We start from the raw sequence: 24,160 nt of genomic DNA, 5'->3' as shown, positions 1-24,160 counted from the left end.
TCTGAAGCAGAGTCTATGGATCTCTCAGCCCCCAGAAACACTGTCTTGAATTCTCCTGATGTAGTACCAGTGGAACAGAAAGTAAGTGACTTTGCTGATAGAGTATTAGACATTTACGCAGGATTTCTAATCTCCTCTTCAAGGCCAACATTATGACTCTCAAGTGTGCCTCCTATTCTCACCAAATGGCCCCCACAAATCTCCCCTGAGGCACCCTACCTTGGAAGCTTTTAATTTTATTCTAAAATTTATGTACTCTAAAGTTCTTACTTCACACTAAACCACCCACTAACCCACCTTCCCATCCATCCATCCATCTATCTATCCATCCAACCATTTACCCATCCATCCATCCATCCATCCATCCAGTAATGATCCCATGCCATAAAGGTATGAAAGTGTAACTTACCTCTCTTTTCAAATTTTCCCCTTGTTCATAACCTCATAGTGAGAAATATCTACATTAGTGCAAAGGATTGAGTACGATAAAGCCATCCTCAGATGTTTCTAGCATAACCGAAGCAAATCAACTCATTGCATACGCAGTTTTTGGGCCAATTTGTGAAAACAGGTGGTTATTCTTGGCTTCTGGTCCTCAGACCTGGAATGTCTAATACTGCTGGTAAAATTGCCTATCCCACATGTAAGTGTGATCATGATTTTCAATATTGTTCAGTATATCTCTGTTTTTCCTCTTTCCTCTCTCAGATGAAGATAGAACAGCAGCTTGCACTTCCTGTTTGTTTTGTCATTAAAAAATGATAACTTAATATTCTGCTTCTGTGCTATGGTGTTCTTTTGTGTTGTGGGCCCTGGCATCCCCCTTCAGAACTCTCACCTGGTAGCTGACTCCATGGAAACACTTATCTGTGGCTTAAATTAAGACATTTGAACTGGAAAGCAAATGTTTTTCTTTCCCTTTTATTCTAACCAAAACCTTCAGTGAGTCACATCTCACCCACTCCATGCTCACCTGGCCCTTCTGGCCACATGGAGCAAAGTCAACAACCAAGGCCCAGCACATGCAGCAGCAGCTGTCAAAGCAGAAGTCCTCAGTCATTGAACAGCTGAGTATTGTCATAGATCCTAGGGTTGCCACAGTGTACATGTAGGGGAAGCAGCTTCTTCTCACCACCATGGTGAGGATCTGAAAACCCAGTACTCGTGACACTCTCACCTTGACCCGCTTCCCCATCCAAGTGCACAGTTTGCAGTTTAGAATGGTGTGGCTCCCTCTCTCCCACTCAGCCCATCAGGCCCTTTGGTGACTCAGTAAACCGTGCCAAAACCAGGCTCTCTGTTCTCTTCTCTGCTTGGACTGACCCAAGAGTCCATCTTCCCTTTTAAATTGGCTTCGGAGGTCCAGATATAGACTATGAGCAAGTATTTCACTGCTTGATCTTGGTATTTTGTGGATACCTTTCTTATAGCTGATCAGACGAAGCCTTCACAGTCTAATTAAATGCTTGTGCCCCTTAAGAGCAGGGATCATGCCAATTGTTTCTATGTCCCCATTATCTAGCACAGTGCACAAGGCTATGGCTCTCATTTCCTTGATGTTTATGTGAGCCTAAAACATCAAGGAAATCAATTGATGGTATTTATTGGCAATGATAAAAATTAAGCTTTCAAGAGAAAGTTGGAATTTTGGAAAACTTGTATCTGCTACTGTGAACTTGACAGTTTCCCAGATACTTCTAAAGTTTTCTGATGAGATTGATGGTGATAGTAACAAAGTGATTTATCTGATAAAGTATAACTAAATGTGTCAACATTTGGAAGATCTGCATAATTCAGTGAACCCAGATTTTCTAAAAGATGAATAATGTTAGAAAATCATGCATAGGTAAAGGATCCATTCAAATGTAGGTAGACCAATAGATTTGAATTTAACAGCATAAGAAATAAACTTAAATATAACAGAATATGGAAAGTTCATTGATGTAGTTTAAGAAACTACAGCTTGTTGAATTTGGGTGTAGTACTTAAGTAGAACAGCCACAATTATCTAAAAGGCTACTAAAGTATTCCTCCCTTTTTCAACTACATTCTCTTTGAAGTCCAACTGAGCACAGGACGGGAGATGCTCTCATCCATTTACCCATCTACCCAAGGATGTGTGACAAGCTTTTTTTTTGCTTTTGTGCAGGATGTTTTCTTTTCTTTTCTTTTCCTTTTTACTTTTTGTCCTACACCCCGCCCCTTGCAGGATATTTTCTACTGCAAGGTACAGCAAATGCTTAAACAATGCCATTGACCCCCTCCCACTTTAGGAACACCTTGTAGTGGAGTCTCCAACACAACAGCATAGTCTTGTACTAAGTGTATTGACCCTGTTTACTTTTTGGTCTCTTTTTGTTGTTGCACTGCAGGTAGTGTCATTTACATTTTCATATACTTTAATCATGCCACCATGTTGCAATGGATTGAATGCAGAAGCAGCTGTGAGAATCTATTTGTCTTCAATTAAGTCAGATATTAAGAGATTTACAAAAGTGTAAAACAATGCCATCCTCATTATTTTTGTTTTTGAATATGTAGTCCATTTTTCACTGATTTGCTATATATGTTAATGTATCATAGGAGTATAATTGCTTTTTAATGAATTCATAAATATTTAAAATTTTTGTGTTTTAATTTCAAATGAGGTCAATATTGTTGTAAATAGGTAATAAAATTTAAACTCAAACTAAAATTTATTTTATTTTATTATTCAGCTATTTTTTAGAATGAAAAGGGCTGTCAAGTCAGAAAAGTTTGGGGACTGTCACTATAAGTTATTGGCTATGACAGAGGAGTGCACAAATGAGAGGAAGGAACAGAAGCCAAACCCGTAGAGCTGAATGTTTAGGAAAATTTTCTATTCACTTAGACTACAGTAAAATGAACTGTACATTCATTCTTTTCTTTCCTAATAATTTTTGTAGTTAAAGTGGCCCAGGTTGAGTGTTACTGAGTTAAAAGCTGAAGCCCAGAGAAGGAAGAAAGAAAACCATTCTTCATTCACCTTTTCTTTTTTTGTGTGTGCTTTTGTGCAGGATATTTTCTACTTCGAGGTACAGCGAATGCTTAAACAGTGCCACTGACCTCCTCCTGCTTCAAGAACACGCTGTAGTGGAGTCTCCAAGGCAACAGCGTAGTCTTGTACTGAGGGTGTGGCCCTGTTTACTTTTTGGCCTCTTTCTGTTGTTGCACTCAGATAGTGTCATTTACATCCTTTGGGAAATGTTTGTCATTCTAGTAGTTTCCTCAGAAGGCACACACTGTAAGCCAAAACAAAACAAAAAGTCAGCGCAGTAGAGCAGAAGCAAGATGATGCACACAGTGTTGGGTACACAGAAGATGCCACCTGCTAGTGGTTAAACTTGATTAATTGAATGTTGGTGATCCTATATCAGGGGTCTATAACATGTACACGTGATACACTCAGCTTACGTGTTTTTGTTAAAATATTGAATGGCTTTTGTTTCTTAGATTAATTTTTTTCTTGGACTTTATTTTTTAGAGATTTTATTTTAGGTTCATGGCAAAGTTAGGCAGAGGGTACAGAAATATCTCATATACCCTCTCCTCCAACACATGCATGGCTTCCCCATATCAACATCCCCAACAAGTGTGGTACATTTGGAACCTACATTGACACATCTTTCTCACCCAGAGTTCATAATTTACATTAGGGTTCACTCTTGGTTCTGTAAATTTTATTTTGACAAATGTATACAGACATGTATTCACAACTGTAATGTACAGAATAGTTTCACTCTTCTAAAAATCTTTTATGCTCTGCCTATTCATTCCTTCCTGTTCTTTATTCCTTGGCAATCACTGAACTTGTCACTGTTTTCTTAATTTAGCCTTTTCCGGATGTGATGTAGTTGGAATCACACAGTGTGTAGCCTTTTCAGATTGGCTTCTTTCACTTAGAAATATACACTTAAGTTTCCTCCATGGCTTTTCATAGCCTGCTAGCTCATTACTTTTTAGTGCAGAATAACATTCCATTGTTTGGAGGTGACACAGTTTATTTATCCACTCACCTACTGAAGTATATATTTGTCACTTCTAAGTTTTGGCAATTAGGAATAAAGCTGCTATAATCATTCATGTGCAGGTTTTTGTGTGGCCATAAGTTTCCAACTCCTTTGGGTAGATACCAAGGAACACAAATGCTGAATCATATGGTAAGGATATATTTGAGAGGTGAAAGATGTATATGCTCTGACAAGAAACCAGAGCATAATAAGGCTATGTTTAGTTTTGTAAAAACTGCCAAACTGTCTTCCAAAGTGGGTGTACCATTTTGCTTTCCTACCAGGAAAAAATGAGAGTTCTTGTTGCTCCACATCCTCACCAGCATTTGGTGTTTTCAGTGTTTTGGATTTCGGCCACTCTAATTAGGTTTGTGATGGTATCTCGTTATTGTTTTGATTTTCATTTCCTGGATGGCATATGATGCAGGGCATCTTTTTATATGCTCCTTCACCATCCGTATATCTTCTTTGGTGAGGTATCTGTTAAGGTCTTTGGATCATATTTTAATTGGTTGTTGTTTTCTTATTGTTAAGTTTCAAGAGTTTTTGCAAGAGTTTTTTGAATGTTGAACCAGCCTTGCATATCTGGGTAAATCCCACTTGTTTGTGGTGTATAGTTCTTTTCCTACATGGTTGGGTTTGACACACTTCATCCCTTTGCATCTTTTTATGTCTTTATATTTAAAGTGGGTTTCTTGGCCAGATGCAGTATCTCATACCTGTAATCCCAGCACTTTGCAAGGCCGAGGGTGGGGATTGCATGAACCCAGCAGATGGAGACCAGCCAAGGCAACATAGTGAGACCCTGTCTATACAAAAAATAAAAAATTAGCTGGGTGTGGTGGCGCATGCCTGTAATCCCAGCTACTTGGGAGGCTGAGGCAGGAGGATTACTTGAGTCCAAAAGTTTGAGGCTAAAGTGAGCTGTGATCATGCCACTGCACTTTGGCCTGGGTGACAGAATAAGACCCTGTCTCAGAAAAAAAAAAAAAAAAAGGTGATTTCTTATAGACAACATATAGGTGGGTCTTGTTTTTTGATCTACTGGGATGATCTGTGTTTTTTAATTGGTGCATTTAGGCCATTTTTTTTTTTTTTTTTTTTGAGATGGAGTCTTGCACTGTCACCCAGGCTGGAGTGTAGTGGTGTGATCTTGGCTCACTGCAACCTCCACTTCCTAGGTTCAAGTGATTTTCCTGCCTTAGCCTCCGAGTAGCTGGGATACAGGTGCGTACCACCACACCCGGCTAGTGTTTTGTATTTTTAGTAGAGATGAGATTTCACCATGTTAGCCAGGATGGTCTTGATATCCTGGCCTTGTGATCCACCTGCCTTGGCCTCCCAAAGTGCTGGGATTACAGGCATGAGCCACTGCACCTTGCCATTGATGTTTTAAGTGATTATATGTTTGGATTAATATCTACCATATTTGTTACTATTTTCTGTTTGTTGCCGTTTTCTATATTTCTATTTTTGTCTTTCACTCTTTTCTGCCTTTTGTGGCTTTTTTTGAGCATTTTATATGATTTGATTTTCTTTCATTTCTTAGTATATCAGTTATACTGCCTTATAAACCTTTTTAGTGGAGTCCTACAGTGTGCAGTATACATTTACAACTAATCCAACTCTGCTTTCAAATAAAAGTATATGACTTCATGGGCAGTGTGAGCACCTTATAATAACAAAATAATCTCAGTTCCTCCTTCCGATCCTTATATCATTGCTGTTATTCATTTCACTTATAGAAAAACATATATAGACATATATATGTGCATATAAAATCAAATGCATTGTTATAATATTTTTTGAGCAAACTGTTATCTATTAGATCAATTAAGAATATGTAAAATAAAAGGTTTTTCTCCCTTGCTGTTCCTTTCTTTATGTAGATCTGAGTTTCTGATCTATATTATTTTCTTTCTAAAGAAATTTTAACATTTCTTGCAAGGCAGGTTTAGTGGCAAAAAATCTTACCAATCTTTGTTTGTTCAAGAAAGGTTTTATTTCTCCTTCACTTTTGAAGGATAATTTCCTAAGGTAAAGAATTCTTGGCTAGTATTTTTGTTTTCTCTGAACACTTATAAATATTTCTTCACTCTCTCTCTCTGCTTGCATAATTTCTGAGAATTCTGATGTAATCCTTATCTTTGTTTCTATACAGGTAAGATGTTCTTTTCCCTCTGTCTTCTTTCAGGATTTTTTTTTTTTATTAACTTTGATTATCTCTTGTTTGAAAATGATATGTTTGGGTGTAGATTTTTGGCATTTATTCTGCTTGGCATTCTCCGAGCTTCCTGGATGATCTTTGACACTAACTTGGGGGGAAATTATGAGTCACTGATGCACATATTTCTTCTGTTCATTTCTCTTTTTCTTCTCCTCTGGTGTTCTCATTATGTGTATGTTACATCTTTTGTAGTTGGCCCATGGTTCTTGGATTATTCTGTTTTTGTTTTTTTTTGTTTTTTTTTGTTTTTTCCCTCAGTCTTTTTTTTCCTCTCTGCTTTTCAGTTTTGGAGGTTTCTATTGAGATATCCTCCAGTTGTGAAATTGCTTTCAGCTGTGTCCAGTCTACTAATAAATCTCTCAAAGGGATTCTTCATTTCTGTTACAGTGTTTTTTATTTCTAGCATTTCTTTTTGGTTCTTTCTTAGAATTTCCATCTCTCTGCTTATATTACCCATGTCCCCTTGCATGCTGTCTACTTTACCTGTTAGAACCCTTAGTATATCAATCATAGTTGTTTTACATTTCTGGTCTGATAATTTCAACATCTCTGCCATATCTGAGTCTTGTTCTGTTGCTTTGTCTCTTCATACTGTGTTTGTGGTTTTTAGCATGTCTTGTATATATTTTTTTCTTGATAGCTGGACATAATGTACCAGGTAAAAGGAATTGCTGTAACTAGGTCTTTATTAATGTGTTGGTAAGGTGTGGGGGGAGGGGGAGTACTCTATACCCTTATGATTAGGTCTCAGTGTTTTAGTAAGCATGTGCCTCTGGACCGTGAACTCCACATGTGCTTCTCAGACCTCCTACCCCACCCCCATAGGTGGGTCAGGATGGCTACAGTGGACTGGAGTTGGGTAGTTCCACCACATGTAAGGGTAGAGTCAGATGGAATTGGGTGTTTTCCTTCCCTCAGCTCAGTTAGGCGCTGATAAAACCCCAGCAGGTGAGGCTGTGGTTAACTATGTTCTCCTTGTTAAGAAGAACATAGTGCTTTTATGGTTTTCAAAATAGTTTCTTTCCTCTGCCCTTGATGTAATCATGAGGGAATTTTTCTCTGCTGTTCACTGTGAAGACCTGATGCAGCTCCTGGAGGTAAAACTTGGAAAAGCATGCCGTCCAACCCTTCCCCATGACAGCTCCCCCTGGAGTTTTTATCACTCAGATTTCTCCACATTGACCCTCCAGGAACTTGTCAGTTATAGTCAGGTTTCCTTAACCCAGTGATGGTTGCCTACGGCAGTTTCTGCTCTGTTGTGATTCTGTTGTGTATTCACCTGTTGGTCTCTCCCAATTTAGCAGCAGCAGTTTGTCCTCTAACCTAACTTCTTTTATAAGTCTAAGAAGAATTGGTGATTTTTCAGCTTGTTCACATTTTTACTTATTGTCACGGCAGAGTGGTGACTTCTTACATGCCAGACTGGAAACTGGAAATCCCATGAATGGCTTTTTAAACCAAGTTAATGTCAGGTACACACAATCCAATCCTTGGGAAACACAAGAAAAGAAGCAAGAAAAGGTAACTGTGATGGTTAATTTTATGTCAACTTGGCTAGGCTATGCTACCCAGATGTTTGGTCAAACACCAGTTTAAACATAATTGTGAAGGTATTTTTTTTTCTAATGATGAGATTAATGTTTAGATTACTCTCCAACCAAATGTGGGTAGGGCTCATCCAATTGGTTGAAAGCCTTAAGAGAGAAAAGAGTTTCATTTTCTTCCTCTAGGTCTCTAGAGAAAGAAGCAAACTGCCATGGTACTGTAGCTGCAACATCAACTCCTGCCTGGGTCTTTAACTTGCTGGCCTACTCTGCAGATTTTGGACTTACCAGCCTCCATAATCATCTGAGCCAATCCAATCTATACACACATCTTATTGGTTCTGTTTCTTTGGCAAACATTGACTAATATAGTAACATACTACAATTTTGAAAAACGGGGTAAAAGATGGTAATTTACAGTAGGGATTTGGAAGATCTGTGTAAAATATGTGATTTAGTCTACTCAATACCAGGCAATGCAGATGTTTTGGGAAGATGTCTAATGAGCCCTTCTGCCCCTTAGTTGGCTGAGCTCCAATTGAATTGAATTGAATTGAATTGAAATTCAAATATATGTATCTTTCTAGTATGTTAGGGAAATGTTTGCAAGATTTCATAAAGAGCTACTATTGGGAAATTCATGACATAATTTACAAAAACTTTTTTAAGAATCACATTTCTGAGAGAAATATGTTTTCCTGATGGTGCCAGGGGATCTCAGAACAGTATATAAGTCCTATCGTCTCAGTATTGGGTTTCCTGTTAATAATATTGCCTGGGGAGAAATGAACACCAGAGGTGGACCAATGACCAAAGGCAGAGACAGGTTCCTGGGATCAGATTCCAAATGACACGATGAAGCTTGTAAAGGCTTCCTAGGGGCAGAATACAAGTGATGGAAGCTGGAGGTGTGTTAGACTAGCCAAGTGTAGCTTCCACAGTAGAGCTTCATTGACAACCTCAGAAAAGAACAAGCTGTAAAAGGTACCTATTTATTGTAGGCAAAATAAATGTTTTGGAATTGGATTTCAGCCATGCTTCAATGACTTTGATGAGATTCCTAGTGAGGCTCTGCCCATGTCCTGTAATTAGGGTTCAAAACAGACTCCAACATCCTGGGAAGGATTGCTTCCTATTCTTCCAGCTTCCACTTTTCCTAACTTCAAATATGAACTGTCTTTATCAACACAGACAATTCACTAAGGTGTTTCAGTTACAAATCTTAGCTCACAGAAACAACCGAGTGTCTTTCTTTTCCTCTCTTTCTTTTTTTTTTTTTGAGATGGAGTTTCACTCAGTCTGGAGTGCAATGGTGGGATCTCAGCTCGCTGCAACCTCCACCTCCCAGGTGCAAACAATTCTCCTGTCTTAGCCTCATGAGTAGCTGGGATTATAGGCACCTGCCACCATGGCCTTTATATATATGTGTGTGTGTGTGTGTGTGTGTGTGTGTGTGTGTGTGTGTGTGTGTGTGTGTGTGTGTATTTGTTTTGTTTTGTTTTGTTTTGTTTTGTTTTTGAGACAGAGTCTTGGTCTGTCACCCAGGCTGGAGTGCAGTGGTGCAATCTCGGCTCACTGCAACCCGGGTTCAAGTGATTCTCCTGCCTTAGCCTCCCAAGTAGCTGAGATTACAGGCATGTGCCACCACACCTGGGTAATTTTTTGTATTTTTAGTAGAGACAGGGTTTCACCGTGTTAGCCAGGATGTTTTTGATCTCCCGACCTCGTGATCCACCCTCTTGGCCTCCCAAAGTGCTGGGATTACAGGCGTGAGCCACTGCACCTGGCCAATTTTTATATTTTTAGTAGAGACAAGGTTTCACCATGTTGGCCAGGCTGGTCTCGAACTCTTGACCTCAAGTGATCCGCCCTGCTGTGGCCTCCCAAAGTGCTGGTGCTGGTATTACATACTTGAGCCATCGTGCCCAGCCTGTTTTTATTTTCCATAATCATACTTTTTTTCCTTTTCCTTTTAAAATTTTTACTGATATATAATTGTTAATATTTTGGGGGTACATATGATGATTTGATACCTGTATACAATGTGTAATAATCAAATCAGGGTGATTAGGATATCCATCAGTTCAAACATTTCTCTTTTCTTTGTGTTGGAAACATTTCAAGTAATCTTTTCTTGTTATTTAAAAATATATAATAAATAGTTATAATTTACCTACTGTACTGTCAAATACTAAAACATTTTTTAAATCGAACTGTACTTTTGTACCCATTAACCAACTTCTTTTTATCTCCTTCTCCTCCCCTTCCCTTCCCTTCCTAGCCTCTGGTAACTACCAATCTACTTTCTACTTCCATGAGATCTTATTTTTTTTAGTTCCCAGATGTAAGAACATTTGATATTTGTCTTTCTGTTCCTGGCTTATTTCACTTAATGACCTCCAGCTCTATTTATGTTGCTGAAAATGACAAGATTTATTTTTTATGGCTGAATAATATTCCATTGTTTATTTTATATGGACCACATTTTCTTTTTCTTTTTTCTTTTTTTTAACTTTTTTTAACATTTTTTTAAAAGACACGGTTTCACCATTTTGGTCAGGCTGAACTCTTGACCTCAGGTGATCCGCCCGCCTTGGCCTCCAAAGTGCTTGGATTACAGGCGTGAGCCATCACGCCCGGCCTAGACCACATTTTCTTTATCCATTCATGTGTTGACAAATACTTAGGTTGATTCTATATCTTGGGTATTGCAAATAATGCTGCAATAAACATGGGAGTGCAGATATCCCTTCAATGTACTGATTTCCCTTCTTTTGGATATATCCTCAGCAATAGGATTGCTGGATCATATGGTAGTCCTATTTTTAGTTTTTTGAGGAATCTTTATACTGTGTTCCATAATATCTCTATTACTTTACATTTTCACAGTGTACAAGCCTTCCTGTTCCTCCACATCCTTTCCAGAATTTGTTATCTTTTGTTCTTTTGGTAATAACCATTCTAACTAAGGTAAGATGATATCTCATTGTGGTTTTGATTTGCATTTCCCTGATGATTAGTGGTGTTGAGCATTTTTTCATATACCTATTGGCAATTTGTATGACTTTTTGAGAAATGTCTGTTCAGGTCTTTTGGTCATTTTAAAATCAGAATATTTGTTTTTTGGTATTGAGTTGTTTCAGTTCTTTATATATCCTAGTTATTAATCCCTTGTCAGATGGATAGTTTGCAAACATTTTCTCCCATTCTGTGAGTTGTTTCTTCACTTCATTGAGTGTTTCCTTTGCTATGTAGAAGGTTTTGGCTTGATATAATCCCATTTGTCTATTTTTGCTTTGTTGCCTGTGTTTTTGAGGTCTTACCCCCAAAAAACCTTTGCCCAGAACAATGTCCTAGAGCATTTCTACAATGTTTTCCTTGAATAGTTTCACAATTTCAGGTCTTACATTTAAATCTTTAATCCATTTGGGGTTGATTTTTATATATGGTGAAACACAGAGATCTAGTTCTATTCTTCCATATATGGATATCCAGTTTCTCAGCACCATTTATTAAAGAGACTGTCCTTTCTCCAATGTAAGTTCTTGACACCTGGTTTCTCTGGGTTCTCTACTCTGTTCCATTTGTCTGTTATAATAATTGATGTTTTAAGTTCCCATTCACATAGGTGGCAAAAACGTAATTGCAGCCAATTCAGGATTCACATTTTTATCCTTAGGTTGTGCCTACCCTTAGTTAATAGTCCCAATACATTGAGAAGATCCCTTCTGATCTCTGATGTCATCTATCCTCACAGGCATCCTCGGAAACAGCAGTCCCTCTGTTTGGTCCTTATTTGTGATTCTGTGTAGCCTGCTATGGAGACATCCTTATTCCTATCCACATGGCCCTTCAGTCATGATAGCTTTCTCTGATACTTCTGTGCTTCTTTTGGCCTCAGGAGTTATTCTCCCCTTTCCAAGATGTGCCTTATTCTGTAGAGTCCCTTTGCTTCCTTGTAGCTCTAGTGAAGAAACAAGCCCATTTGATTTTGGATCCTATAATATATCTGGGGGATCTCAGGGATCAAGTAAAGAGCTGATTTATAATTGCAGTTTTCAATTTTTCCTTTTAACCCTCATCCTATCCTCATAGGGTTGGAAGGGCTGGCTTGTACTCTAGAAGCAACCTCTCAAATCTCTTGTCTATGCTACATGTCTCTCTTTTTTTTATTTCTTAACCTTAATAGCTACACGTTTCTTGATAGCTTTCCTATTAGCACAAAATGGGGTGAAGGCTAAGCTGGAGAGGGGAAGGGGAAAATAAAAAAAAAACAGGTTTTTTTTTTTTTTTTTTTTTTTTGGGGGAACCTTTGCCCCGGGCCGGAGTGCAGTGGTATGATCTTGGCTCACTGCAACCTCCGCCTTCTGGGTTCAAGTGATTCTCCTGCCCCAGCCTCCTGAGTAGCTGGGATTACAGACATGCACCACCATGCCCACCTAATTTTTGTATTTGTAGGTGAGATGGGGTTTCATTGTGTTGGCCAGGCTGGTCTCGAACTCCTGATCTCAGGTGATCCACCTGCCTCGACCTACCAAAATGCTAGAATTACAGACTTGAACCACTGTGGCCAAAAATTAGGATTTGAAAAATATTATCCTGCATCATGAGTAAGTTGAATATGAAGCCATGGAAACTGAGAGAGCAAGTTGTTTCTAAAGAGAAATTATCCCAAGAAAAGGAGGAAAAAGTGAGAAAGAATTAAGAGATGGATTGGGAACATTATTTTATTAGAAAATCAGTGACCATTCCTACCTTTATGACCCATGTCCCACCAGTGTTTGCTTGATGGGAATTTTTAGGAATGAGGTACATTGCTATCTTACTATTTTATATCTGAATAACGGGTATGCCTGACTTTTAGCACATTAATGGATTTTATAATTCAATAAATTATAGGCACTTAATAAAATTTTATTAAATGAATGAATGATAAAAAGCAGTGGACATAACTGGATATATTAAAGCAGCATGGGGCTGTATGAGCAAGGAGGAGTTTCATAAGATTAGGATTAAAAATTAATTTGATATATATATTTTTTGCTCAAGTGGTGTTTACTAGTCTTGGGGACCAGTACCTATGCATTACAGAATGTATTTCATTAACAAGTTTCAGGCAGGCACTTAACTATTGACACGGGAAACAGAAACAACCCAATAAATCGACTCTGCAGAGCTGTGTTAAAGGTTTTGGACTTTCATCCCTTGATTAGAGGTATTACTACAGCATCAAGCTGGCCTGCAATATGGATCATCGAGATCAAAGGCTATAAGTTATAATGTTTGCCTTTTAAAAAGTCAGTTCAACCCTGCATGTCATAGTTAGCAACTTGCAACTGGAAGCTACAACATGGATTTATGGAATCTGTCTTGGTTTCTGTTCTTGGATGCTCTTCTCGTGATTTCTGGCTTGGTAAGGAAACAATGTATAGAAAAGAATTAAACAATTTTGGGACAGTTGATATTGATTGTTAAAGAACAACTGTTTGTTAATTTTTGGTCTTTTTATACATCTCAAAATGTTGATCTCAAATGAGTATTTCTTTTTGGAGAGTAGGGGTGAATAGGGTGTAGGGAGTGACAAATAGCCGCACCAGAGTAGAGACATTGCCATAAGGTTATGTTTTCCTTTGAGTTTCACATGGTGTAACAATTTTTCTTTTGATAAGATTATAAATGTGAATTTTGAAAATCATACCATTTTTACTGCTTAATGAAATGCAGATTGCTGTGCAGTAACTTGAGACATGAATGAGTGTCACAGGTACCTTCAGTAGTTACAAAGTTTTTGTAACATGGTATTTCTCTTCTACTTCTTCATCAATTGAGACTAATCTTTTCTATCATGTAGTTTGTATCACAAACCAACCCAATGTTTTAAATGAAGTTTCAAACAGCTGGTGGAAAATCTTCAGTTGTTATTTTAAAATAACAATTATGATATTGGGCTGATATTCTATGAATAGGAACTAGGGCATTGCAAACGAGATACTGATGAATACATGTTAAACTGTAATTAGGAATAAATCCTTGATAACTTTGTTCTGTAGGTGCACTGGCATTCCTCTATGAGTGTGTGCCTGTGTGTTGTTATAGTGTGAAACATGCAAAACACTTGTTAATGTCAAAAATGATGGTAACCCCAGCCATCCAGTTCATTCCCATGTTTTATTAAACACTCCAAATGATTCTAGTATTTACATATGTAAGCTGTATTTGAATAAAATTGTACTTTACACTTTTGTGACAATTTATTACAGCTTACAATGTGCTTTCTTTCACATTATATCCTGTAACCCTCACAATACACATGCAAAGCACGTACTGACCATATTTTATGGATAGTCTGAGTGCCTGGAAGGTGAACTGAATTACTCTTAGTTAGTAGAACTGGGAACATAACCCAGACAGTCCTATGAACTTTTTTATTCAATTACACTAAGATGTTTCTCAGGTTTACTTCTTTTTTTTTTTTTTTTCTCCTTTGGACGTGTAGTCTGAATTTCATTGACCATTTGCGGAGAATCTATTTTCAGAAAAAAAATTAATCACAAAATGTAACCATTGTTTTTTTCTTAAATATTTGGTATTGTCTTTGAAGACAGAATTATTCTGGGAGACATATGAAAGTAAAATAACCTGATTAATGAGTCTTGAATAAAATTTATTTTTAACGTATTATTATAAATTATTGCTGGGCACGGTAGCTCACACCTATAATCCCAGCACTTTGGGAGGCTGAGGGGAGCTGATCATGAGGTCAGGAGTTCGAGTCCAGCCTGGCCAACATTGTGAAACCCTGTCTCTACTAAAAATACAAAAATTACCTGGGCATGATGGCAGGCGCCTGTAGTCCCAGCTACTCAGGAGGCTGAGGCAGGAGAATTGCTTGAACCTGGCAGGCGGAGGTTGCAGTGAGCCAAGATTGTGCCACTGCACTCCAGTCTGGGTGACAGAGTGAAACTCCATCTCAAAAAAAAAAAAAATTACAATATTATTTCAACATTGGGAATAAATTATTAGGTTTTTCAAACATTGCTCCATGAATGCTTTAGAAAATCATGTGTAAACTGAGCACTTATTTGAGAGCTAGAGTCTTATGTTCTACCTTCCTCCCCCAAGTTTTGAAGTTGGTTTCTTGTTTCCTTCACCTTCAAATTGATTTAACAGGCTGTTCCATTTTCCATATAAAATGAGAAGACCTTTTGATCAAAAAGTCATCTTAGACTTCAATTTAGCAATCCTAAATACATGTCAGAAGGTAATCCATGATATTAATGACAAAATAAACAACAAATGGTTAGATATAAACTGAATCCAAGAAGGCCATTCTTGGGCATTATAATAATATCTTTTGTTTATGTGTTTGTTTCTCAGCCAACTCCAGAAAACTTTGGTGAGTCTATTTTGAGTTTTGCTCTAGGTTGTAGAGAACCTTGGACATATTTAATGCTAAGCATCATACATAATTACTTATGCATAATTCATGCATAATTGCATTGAACTTTGATCTAACACTGGATTCTTTTGGTTTATGAAGGGATATTTTATTGTCCATGTTCCAGGATTCATATATCCAGCGGAAAAATAGAAGGTGGTATGGGAAAGGCCAAGAACAGCGACTGACACATAGACATCCCATAAATGCTTGTTATTACTATTTTTGTTTTTTTGTGTCAAATCAGATGGACCTAATAATACAATCTACTCAGTGTTCACTTTACTATTTTTGTTATTTTGTGCCAAATCAGAGGGACCTAATAATATAATCTACTCAGTATTCACTTGCATACTCAGAGATTTGGCTATATTATATATCCCTTTGCAACTGAAAATAATAATTCAAGTTTAACTTAAAAATTTTGCTTGAAAGTTCCAAGGTATACTACTAGCAAGTGATATACATGTATGAGTAGATTGGGCTAATTTGACCAAATTTAATCATTTGTTTCCTATTTAATCTGGTTTTCCAGTCTTTCAAATTAAGCTTAATAATATACTGAGCAATGAATTTCTTATTCCTGAATTCATCTGACATTCCAGAAATATGGATAGGACAGAATACGTACACAAAACCTCTTTAGACCCCAACCTAGCTCATAGGAGATTCTTAATCACTCAATCAATCAATTAATCAATGTATGTCGAGTCAGAATCTAGTAGTCACCTGAGGGCAAAAAGAGACTTGCTTAGTTCTGATTATATAAATGATAAAGATTTGCTCTTTTTATAAACATGATGTTCAATGTGTTTTTGTTTTTTGTTTTTTTTTTTTTTTTTTTGCTGTTGTTGTTTTAATCAAAGACATAGATGGTGGAATGGACCAGGACATATTCGATATCAATGAAGGTTTGTGGACTTTTTTTACATCATCTCTTAAGTAGAGAGTTTGAATCCAATTTGCTAACATGAATTTTTATCTTCACTCTTAGGTTTGGGACTGGACCTTTTTGAGGGTGACATCAGACTAGATGGGGTGAGTTGAAACAGTGTGAAGAAGAATCTCCTATTAACTACTGGAAGCCAAATTCAGAGTAACTGAGAAAGATTAGATAGCATGAATTTTGTTAAGCCCAACTATCTCTAAGTGCACAGAATCATGTCGACACATTTATTCAATGAATGTATCATACTAGAAGGAATGCATACAATTGTGTCTTCATCTTTCATTACTCAGATTTCTGTGTGGTTCAAGCCACCATAACTCATTACATAGATCTTAGTCTTATTGATTTGATTGATTTTCATTGGAGCCATATGACATTTTCATTTTAAAATAGGACCTCACAGATTCAATCTAGTGGAAGCAAAATTAAACTGAATTTGTAAACATCTTCAGTGAATCAGGCTTTTTACCACAATGAATAGATTTTGTGACTTCTACCCTGGCCTTAGCTAAAAATAATGTTGCCAAGTAAAGACCCTCCCAAACCTATTCATGAAGAGTGTTGATTCTCATCTAAGTCATCATGCCACACAGTTAAACACAGGTATCTTACATGTAGATTAGGGGGACTAAAAAGTTCACTATCATAAAAGCACTATTTTTTTTTCAGCGTTCTCTCACAGAATGAAAATAAGCACTATTTTTTAAAAGACAAGATATAGTTTATTGTCCACTCGATTGAAAAGATTAAGAAACTTAATACTTACTATCCCTTTTAGTGATGATAAAGAGAAACCAGGATGCTTGTTTTGGAATGTGTTTATAACATGTTACAATGGACAGTGTATAATCTTGAAAAAAAGAGAGAAGACAATTTGACAAGAGCCATCATAATTTAAAATATGTACGCCATATGACCTATAAATTATCCAATAGATCTTTTCCTTTAAAATACTGCTCTTCCAACACAGGCTTGAGTCACTCCCTTACTTCCTTTATCATAAGCACCAACATCCCTCACAGTCCTCCCATCCTCAGGAAACAGAGCTACAGTGTTCCAGGCTTAGTCCTGAGCCTACTCTTCTATCTGTATTCTCTCTTGATCTCACCTTGGGCCAGGGATTTAAATGTCATCCCCATGCCAGTGACTCCAAAGGCGTATCTCTGGTCCTCTCCTTTCCCTGAGCTCCAGACTGGTCTATCCAAGCACTAATTTGCCAGCTCCACTTGAATGTCTACAAGACATCTCAAACCTAAGGTGTCCTCTGATCAGGTAAACTCTGATCTTGCCTCCAAACTGTCCCTCCCCACTCTCCCCTCCTTGTAAAGTCATCCTCACTCCCTGACTTCACTCAACTGAACACATACAAACTTTAAAAATCACCTTTGCTTCTCCTCTCTCCTTCACTTCCCATCCTGCCCGTCAGCAAGTTCCATCATTTCTAGCTCTAACATACACTGCAAATCATCCACTTTTCTCTATCACTCTAATTCAAGTCCCATCATCTCTTGCCTAGCTTTTCCCATTAGCCTCCTAATTTGTCTTTCTATTTCATATATTGTTCCCCTATAATCTTTTCCACCCTGTTACTTGCCCTCATCTCCTACAGCAAAATCATTTTTCAAACAGGCAGTGACTTCATTCCACCTCCTGGCTTGAAACTCTTCCATAGCTGCCTATGGGTTTAGAATCATCTCCAGACTTAGCCCTAGCCCTCTAAGCCTAGCATGACTTCGCTCCTGCTTCCCTCCCCTCCCACCCCTCTCCTCTCTTTTTCTCCCCTCTTGTCTCATCCATGCTGTCTCCTAACTCATTAGGCTACTGGTCTCAACACATATTCAAAACAAACCAGGCATATTCCAACCTAAGAACCAGAGCAACTAATATTCCCTCTGCCTTGAACCACCTTTCCAGGCAATGCTGGCTCTTTCTTGCGATTTCTATTTCCGCTTAAATGTCATCCCTTCAGAAAGGTCTGTCTTGATCACTCCATCTCATATACTCACTCATCCCTGTGCCCTTGTTCACACATCTCTTTCTAATTTCCTTCCTGTGATCTTGTTTAAACATTTTTTTCCCCATACTCTTTTCTCTCCTCCACTAGATAAAAGCTCCATGAAGCCAGATACTTTTGTTACCAAGGAATCTCTGTTCTCTAGAACAATATTCAATGTATTGACTGGGTAAATACATTAGTGAAATATTATTCATTTTCTAGTATGCAGTTTGAAACCTTTAAAAATTTCTGAAAACTTTGGCCCAGCTCATGTGTGACTTTTTCTGATATTGTGCGATCCAGATTATCAAGGTATTAATATCACTTTTTTCTTGCATATTTTTAATCTTTAAGTGTAAGATACTAACCTATAAATCTACCAATATTTGTAGTTCATATTTCCAACAGTTATTTTCTACATTATTCCTTCTTCAACTATATTAACAAAATTAACGATAGAAATTAGTAATTTCCTCCTAGAAACTTTGTCATATTATGATAAACGTAGGGCCACACACACACACACACAATTTTTGCTGAGAGAGCTTTAAACTTCATTTATTTCTAGATTAACTACTGATTGTTTCCTAAGTTTTTGCCTTATTCGTTTAACTGGCCCTTTCTCATTTATTTTTGACAGGCACAGGTTAGAAATTCCATCATTGGAGAAAATTATAGATGGCCTCATACAATTCCATATGTTCTAGAAGATAGCTTGGGTTAGTATGCACCTTGGAGTATCCATAACTAATGTATATTTCTGACAGAATATGATTACAGTGTTCAAAGGGTGGGCTTATATAGTCTTTAAGGTTTTGTTTGTTTGCTCTTTTGTGTGGCTATGTGCATTTACTTAAAAAAATAAGCAAAATGAACAATAAAAATAACCTAAATGATTCTGTCTGAAATATTTACAGTGTCTTGACCAATATAGTAATTAGTTCAACCAACATTTATGGAAAGCCTACTCTGTTATGCTAAGGACATAACAATTAAGGAGCCAGTCTTTTTTTGGGGGTAGGGGCTCTGAATCATGTATTCATTGAACCAGTACAAAAACATATTTTGGGGAGCAGGCAGGCCAGGCCAGGGCCCCGGGAAGATGCTGGGAGTGTGGTGGGGTGAAACATGGAAGAAGAGAGCCTTGCTTCCTCTTCTGATGGCAGGTACACCCCGTCTCCTGGATTCTGGATTCCTGGTGAGTGGGGCCGCTGACTGTTCATCTGCCTGTCTCCTTCTACCCCTACAAGCTCAGGGAAGAAGGGTCCTTGGAAGCCAGGGGCTGGGAGCCCAGTTTCTCTGGTACCCTCACTGACTTGGGCTCAGTAGCCATGGGTTCTTCAGCCTTATCACTGTTTCTGTTGGCCTCCTGAAGCTGGCGTCACCATGCCACCTTGGCGTTCAGATTCTCCAAATCTTTTTGGCTGAGAGGAATGAAGAGGGTGCCATTGATGCCTTTGAACTGCTCCAAGACGCTGGCTATGCCAGGGGCTGTGAAGTTGAGGGGTGGGATATTGTTGCTGGAGCCATCGTGGTAGATCTCGTTGATGGTGTGCTGCAGGGCCACGGCCAGCTGGGTCAAGCGCTTGAGGTACTCTGAGCTTTCCTTGGTCTTCCCCTGGTCCTCGCTTAGGTGGGTCTTAGGGAGGGTGTGCAGCCTTCCTTCTTGTGCTGCAGGGCCAACCGGAAATCAGCTTTGCTCTCACAGACCCGGTGACAAGGTGGTGGCCAAGGGCCACCTTGAGGGCCTCGGGCCCGTGGTAGGTGGTGCTGACAGCCAATGTGCTGTCCAGGAAGCATGGTGACAGGTCGTACTCCATCACCCTGTGCAGCACCCACCCAATGTTGTCCAGAAGCTCCACCTCGGGTGTCTTTTTTTTTTTTTTTAAATGAGTTTTCTCATATGTATAATTGATCACAGGGTAAACCTTAAAATAAAGAATGGCTCCCTGTGAGCCCATCAGTGTGGCCCTGCACCTGTTTAACAAAGTGTACGAAGCAGTGCACATGAGGTAGCACCTGCAGCGTGAGGTAGCGGGTGCCATGCAGCAGGCTCAGCACCAGGGACACATGCCTGCTGGTGAAGCAGTGCAGGGCCAGGTGCATGTTTTCCTGGATGGTATTGGGGTGCTTGATGCCCATCACCTGCGCGCTCATCAGCACTGCCTTCTGCTGGCTTCTCAGGGCCTCTGCGCACTCACCCATGATGTAGTGGAGGCAGGCGAGGGGGCACAGGTCCACGTGCATTGCTCCATATACTTTGTTAAACAGGTACAGGGAAGGCCTGACTGATGGGAGCCAGTCTTTATTTTAAGGTTTCCTCTATGATCAGTTATACATATGAGACAATGCATAAAATAACCAACTAAATACAACTTGAGGAAGTGGCATTGTTTTATCAACATTTTATTTTGCCAGGTCAGGAACTTAATAACAACCCACTAGCTTTTATCATCCTCTTTTCATACAATAAATGATGTTATTAGTTTAGTATTAAAATGTTAAAAAGTCAGAATAATCAAATCCAAAACTAAGGACAGTTATCTATAGAAGAAATTTAATTGTGTTGGAAAACTCTAAACATGATCTTCATTTTATCTATGGACCAGTGACAATGATGTCACTGACCAGCATTAGTTTAGAAATTGCTCTTTGGGAAAAGTTTGGGTCGAAATTCTGTTATAGTTTTTTAATTTTTAATTTTATTTTTCATTTTTTTGAGACAGAGAATTGCTCTGGAGTCAGTGGCATTATCTCAGGCTGGAGTGCAGTGGCACAATCTTGGCTCACTGCAGCCTCTACCTCCCAGGTTTCAGTGATTCTTCTGCCTCAGCTTCCTGAGGAGCTAGGATTACAGGAATGTGCTACCACACCTGGCTAATTTTTGAATTTTTAGTAGAGATGGGGTTTCACCATGTCAGCCAGGCTGGCCTTGAATTCCTGGCCTCAAGTGATCTGCCTGCCTCAGCTTCCCAAGTGCTGGGATTATAGGTGTGAGCCACTGCACCTGGCCTGCTATAGTTTTTAAAATTCTAAACTTTTATTTTAGCTTAAGGGGGTGCGTGTGCTCGTTTGTTACATGAGTGTGTTGCATGATGTTGAGGTTAGGGGTACAAATGAACCCATCACCCAGGAGCTGAGCATAGTACCCAATGGGTAGCTTCCCCAACGCTTTCCTCCCTCCCTTCCCCTTCTTGTCGTCCCCAGTGTCATTCTTATCTTTACATCCATGTATACGTAATATTTAGCTTCCACTTATGGGAGATCATACAGTATTTGAAAACCCTGCTATTTTCCTTAAAGATCATGCATTTCAGTGGATATTCACATAAAACAAGTCAATTATAATAGAATGGAATAAACATCATGATTAGTGATATGTTCAAAAAGCTATGGGAGCACATTGGAAGGGCATTAAATTCAACCCAGATAGAAAACATATTCATTATAAGCAGATGACACTAGATAGCAGGACTGCGACGAAGGTTGTGTAAGTTGTACACCCTACAACTGACATGGCCTCCTAAAGCTGGTGCCATCATGCCACCTTGGCTTTCAGATTCTCTAAGTCTTTGTGACTGAAAGTAATGAATGAAGAGAATGCCACAGATGATGTAGAGCTGCTTCAAGATGCTGCTCTCAGGTGGCTGGGTCAGGAAACAAGTGGCGCTGATACCAGGTTTACGTTCTTTCTGTTCACCAGGAGGCATTTGTTTTCTTGTGTGAAAGTGCTGTTCACTCATCTGGCCAGCTGGCAGCTGCAGCACCTGCTCAGATGTAGTGCCTCTTTCTAATCGGCACACAGGTACCATGTGGGCTAGTGTGGCCTCTAATAGCAAGGGAAGGTGCTTTAGCCAGATGGACCATGATCTGTAAGGCTTGGAGAAGGGAGAAAACCCTGTACTGGGATTTAGATTGAGAGTGAGGAGGTAGGAAGTTGAGCAGGTAGGCAGAACCCTACCTAGGTTCTGGGGGAAGGACCTGGGTCTTTCCTATGTTAGAGAACTTGTTGTGTATACTAATAACACGGAACCACCAAAAGTATTATTGTGGCAGTGAGACTGTTAAAATTGCAGTTTAAAATAATCACTCTGGTTGAAGTATAGAAGATGTGTCATTAGTGAGGTAAAAAGAAGGTAGGGAGACCAGCTAGAAAACTACTGAGTAAATTCAGAGAAAGAATAAAGAGATTCCTAACCAAGACTTTCTCAATAGGAATAGACAAAAGTAGATAAATCTAAAAGCTATTTAGGAGGCATTTGCTAGATTTGGTGACTGACTGTAAGAGGTCAAGAAGAAGGTGGGCCTAGGTAAAGAGATTCTAGTGCCTGGGATTCAGTTTTGGGTAACTGAGTGGATGGTAATGTCTTTAACCAGAATGGAGAATTTAACCTTGAGGAGCATGAGACAGAGAAGTACGGTGGAAATTTGTTTTTGACATGCAGAATTTGAAACGCATCAGGGTCACTGTGGTGGCGATACCAAATAAAGTGTTGGTATGTGACTTGGTCATTCTAGATTGAGAAATGTTTGGGAGTCATTAGGATGTAAGAGATGGTTGGAGCCATAATTATGGATGAGCATTTTATACAGTGCCTTGCATATAACAGGTGCTCCATAGATAACTGGATTTTATTGATTTATCCTGGAAGGTTACGCGGAATAAGTAAGACGATGGTAAAGAATGAAACTCAGTGCCATTTTTTGGAACTGGTATAGAAGGAACATCTGGTGGAAGTTATTGAGAAGGGGGAATTGGCCAGAGAGATAGATGAAAAACCAACAGTAGGGTAGGGAAAGCCAAGGCAAGAGTAGTTAACAGGGTTGGAAAATACAAAGACCACACAAAACATGAGGAGAGAAAGATATTCATTGACTTTTGGAATCAGGAACCTGAAAGATTTTGAATATATATATATTTTTGGCTTAGTGTTTTGATAAAAAATTTTTAAGTTCTTTTGTTTTAAACCGACCTTCCTTCCTTCCTTCCTTCCTTCCTTCCCACTCTGTCACCCAGGCTGGAGTGCAGTGGTGTGATCTTGGCTCACTGCAACCAGTGCCTCCCAGGCTCAAGTAATCCTCCCACCTCAGCCTCCCAAGTATCTGGGACCACAGGTGCATGCCACTATACTTGGCTATTTTTTGTATTTTTGGTAGAGATGGGGTTTTACCATGTTGCCCAGGCTGGTCTTGAATTCCTGAACTCAAGCAATCCACCTGCCTTGTCCTTCCAAAGTGTTGGGATTTCAGGCGTGAGCCACCACGTCCAGCTGTATTTCTTTTTTTTTTTTTTCAAATCCATTCTCCTAATTATGTTCCATGAAAAATGAGGGAGCTTTAATTTTATATATCTCTTAGTCCATTTTTTCCCCATGTATTTTAACTAAAGCCCTCTAAACTTATGAACTTTATTTATTTTTAAACAACATTATAAACAACATAATGAATGCCTTGAGGACAAGAGCTATTTTTCATCTTGCAAATTGTAGGATTACTATAGTTTCTGTCATGTTATATGTAGTTAATAACATTTTTGAAATAAATTGATAAGCATATGTGTGTGTGTATATATATATCTATATATATAAATGAAATATGTTAGGTAAAAATTCAGCCTAGAAACTGCACATTTTTACATAGTTATAACTATGATGTCTTAAGTTTTTTGTTCTAATTTTGTTCACTTAATGTTATTGCATTTGTTTTTGTGTTGTATAGTCTTCTTACTAGAATCAAACTTCAAATTTTTATAGACCAATTTTTAAAAATTATATGATTTTGATTATTTCTTGTTTAGAAAATACCTTTGTTTAGTGTTGTAGAATTCAACTTATTTTCTATGTAAGAAAAGTATCCTCATGTTTCAGAAATGTATACCATCTTCAAATGACTCAGACTAAGAAAATTACTAAGTAAGGCCACTCTTACAGGTAGCAAAAGTAAATAACTATGAAGGGTTGATTCTGGAAGGCCCT

The 24,160-nt window shown here is 38.5% G+C and overlaps 1 protein-coding gene, 1 long non-coding RNA gene and 1 pseudogene across 3 annotated transcripts in view; 1 reads left to right on the top strand and 2 right to left on the bottom strand.

The window, feature by feature from the left end:
* Positions 1-4,181: 4,181 nt before the first annotated feature.
* On the bottom strand, positions 4,182-23,250 carry LOC116528214. Its single transcript, XR_004258927.1, has 3 exons — positions 23,240-23,250; positions 11,681-11,687; positions 4,182-4,337 (listed from the first exon to the last, which is right to left on the bottom strand). It is a non-coding gene; the product is annotated as an uncharacterized LOC116528214 (long non-coding RNA).
* The window catches only part of MEP1B (meprin A subunit beta), a 28,961-nt gene continuing 17,848 nt past the window's right edge, over positions 13,048-24,160 (top strand). Inside the window, exons 1-5 of one of the 2 annotated variants that reach the window (XM_032245397.1) lie at positions 13,049-13,215; positions 15,180-15,198; positions 16,107-16,151; positions 16,235-16,278; positions 18,826-18,904. In XM_032245397.1, the coding sequence (XP_032101288.1) occupies positions 13,153-13,215; positions 15,180-15,198; positions 16,107-16,151; positions 16,235-16,278; positions 18,826-18,904 (250 nt within the window). In that variant the 5' untranslated portion in view covers positions 13,049-13,152. Of the gene's footprint in view, positions 13,216-15,179; positions 15,199-16,106; positions 16,152-16,234; positions 16,279-18,825; positions 18,905-24,160 lie in introns of both variants that reach the window. The other variant, XM_032245398.1, reaches the window with a different exon arrangement.
* Positions 18,564-20,867, bottom strand: LOC116528213 (annotated as a pseudogene).

The sequence above is a fragment of the Sapajus apella genome, unplaced genomic scaffold (assembly GCF_009761245.1).
Source record: "Sapajus apella isolate SASKATOON/1434 unplaced genomic scaffold, GSC_monkey_1.0 scaffold57, whole genome shotgun sequence".
Lineage (NCBI taxonomy): Eukaryota > Metazoa > Chordata > Mammalia > Primates > Cebidae > Sapajus > Sapajus apella.
Note: the sequence above shows the minus strand (reverse complement) of the source record. Positions and strands in the feature narration are given on the sequence as shown.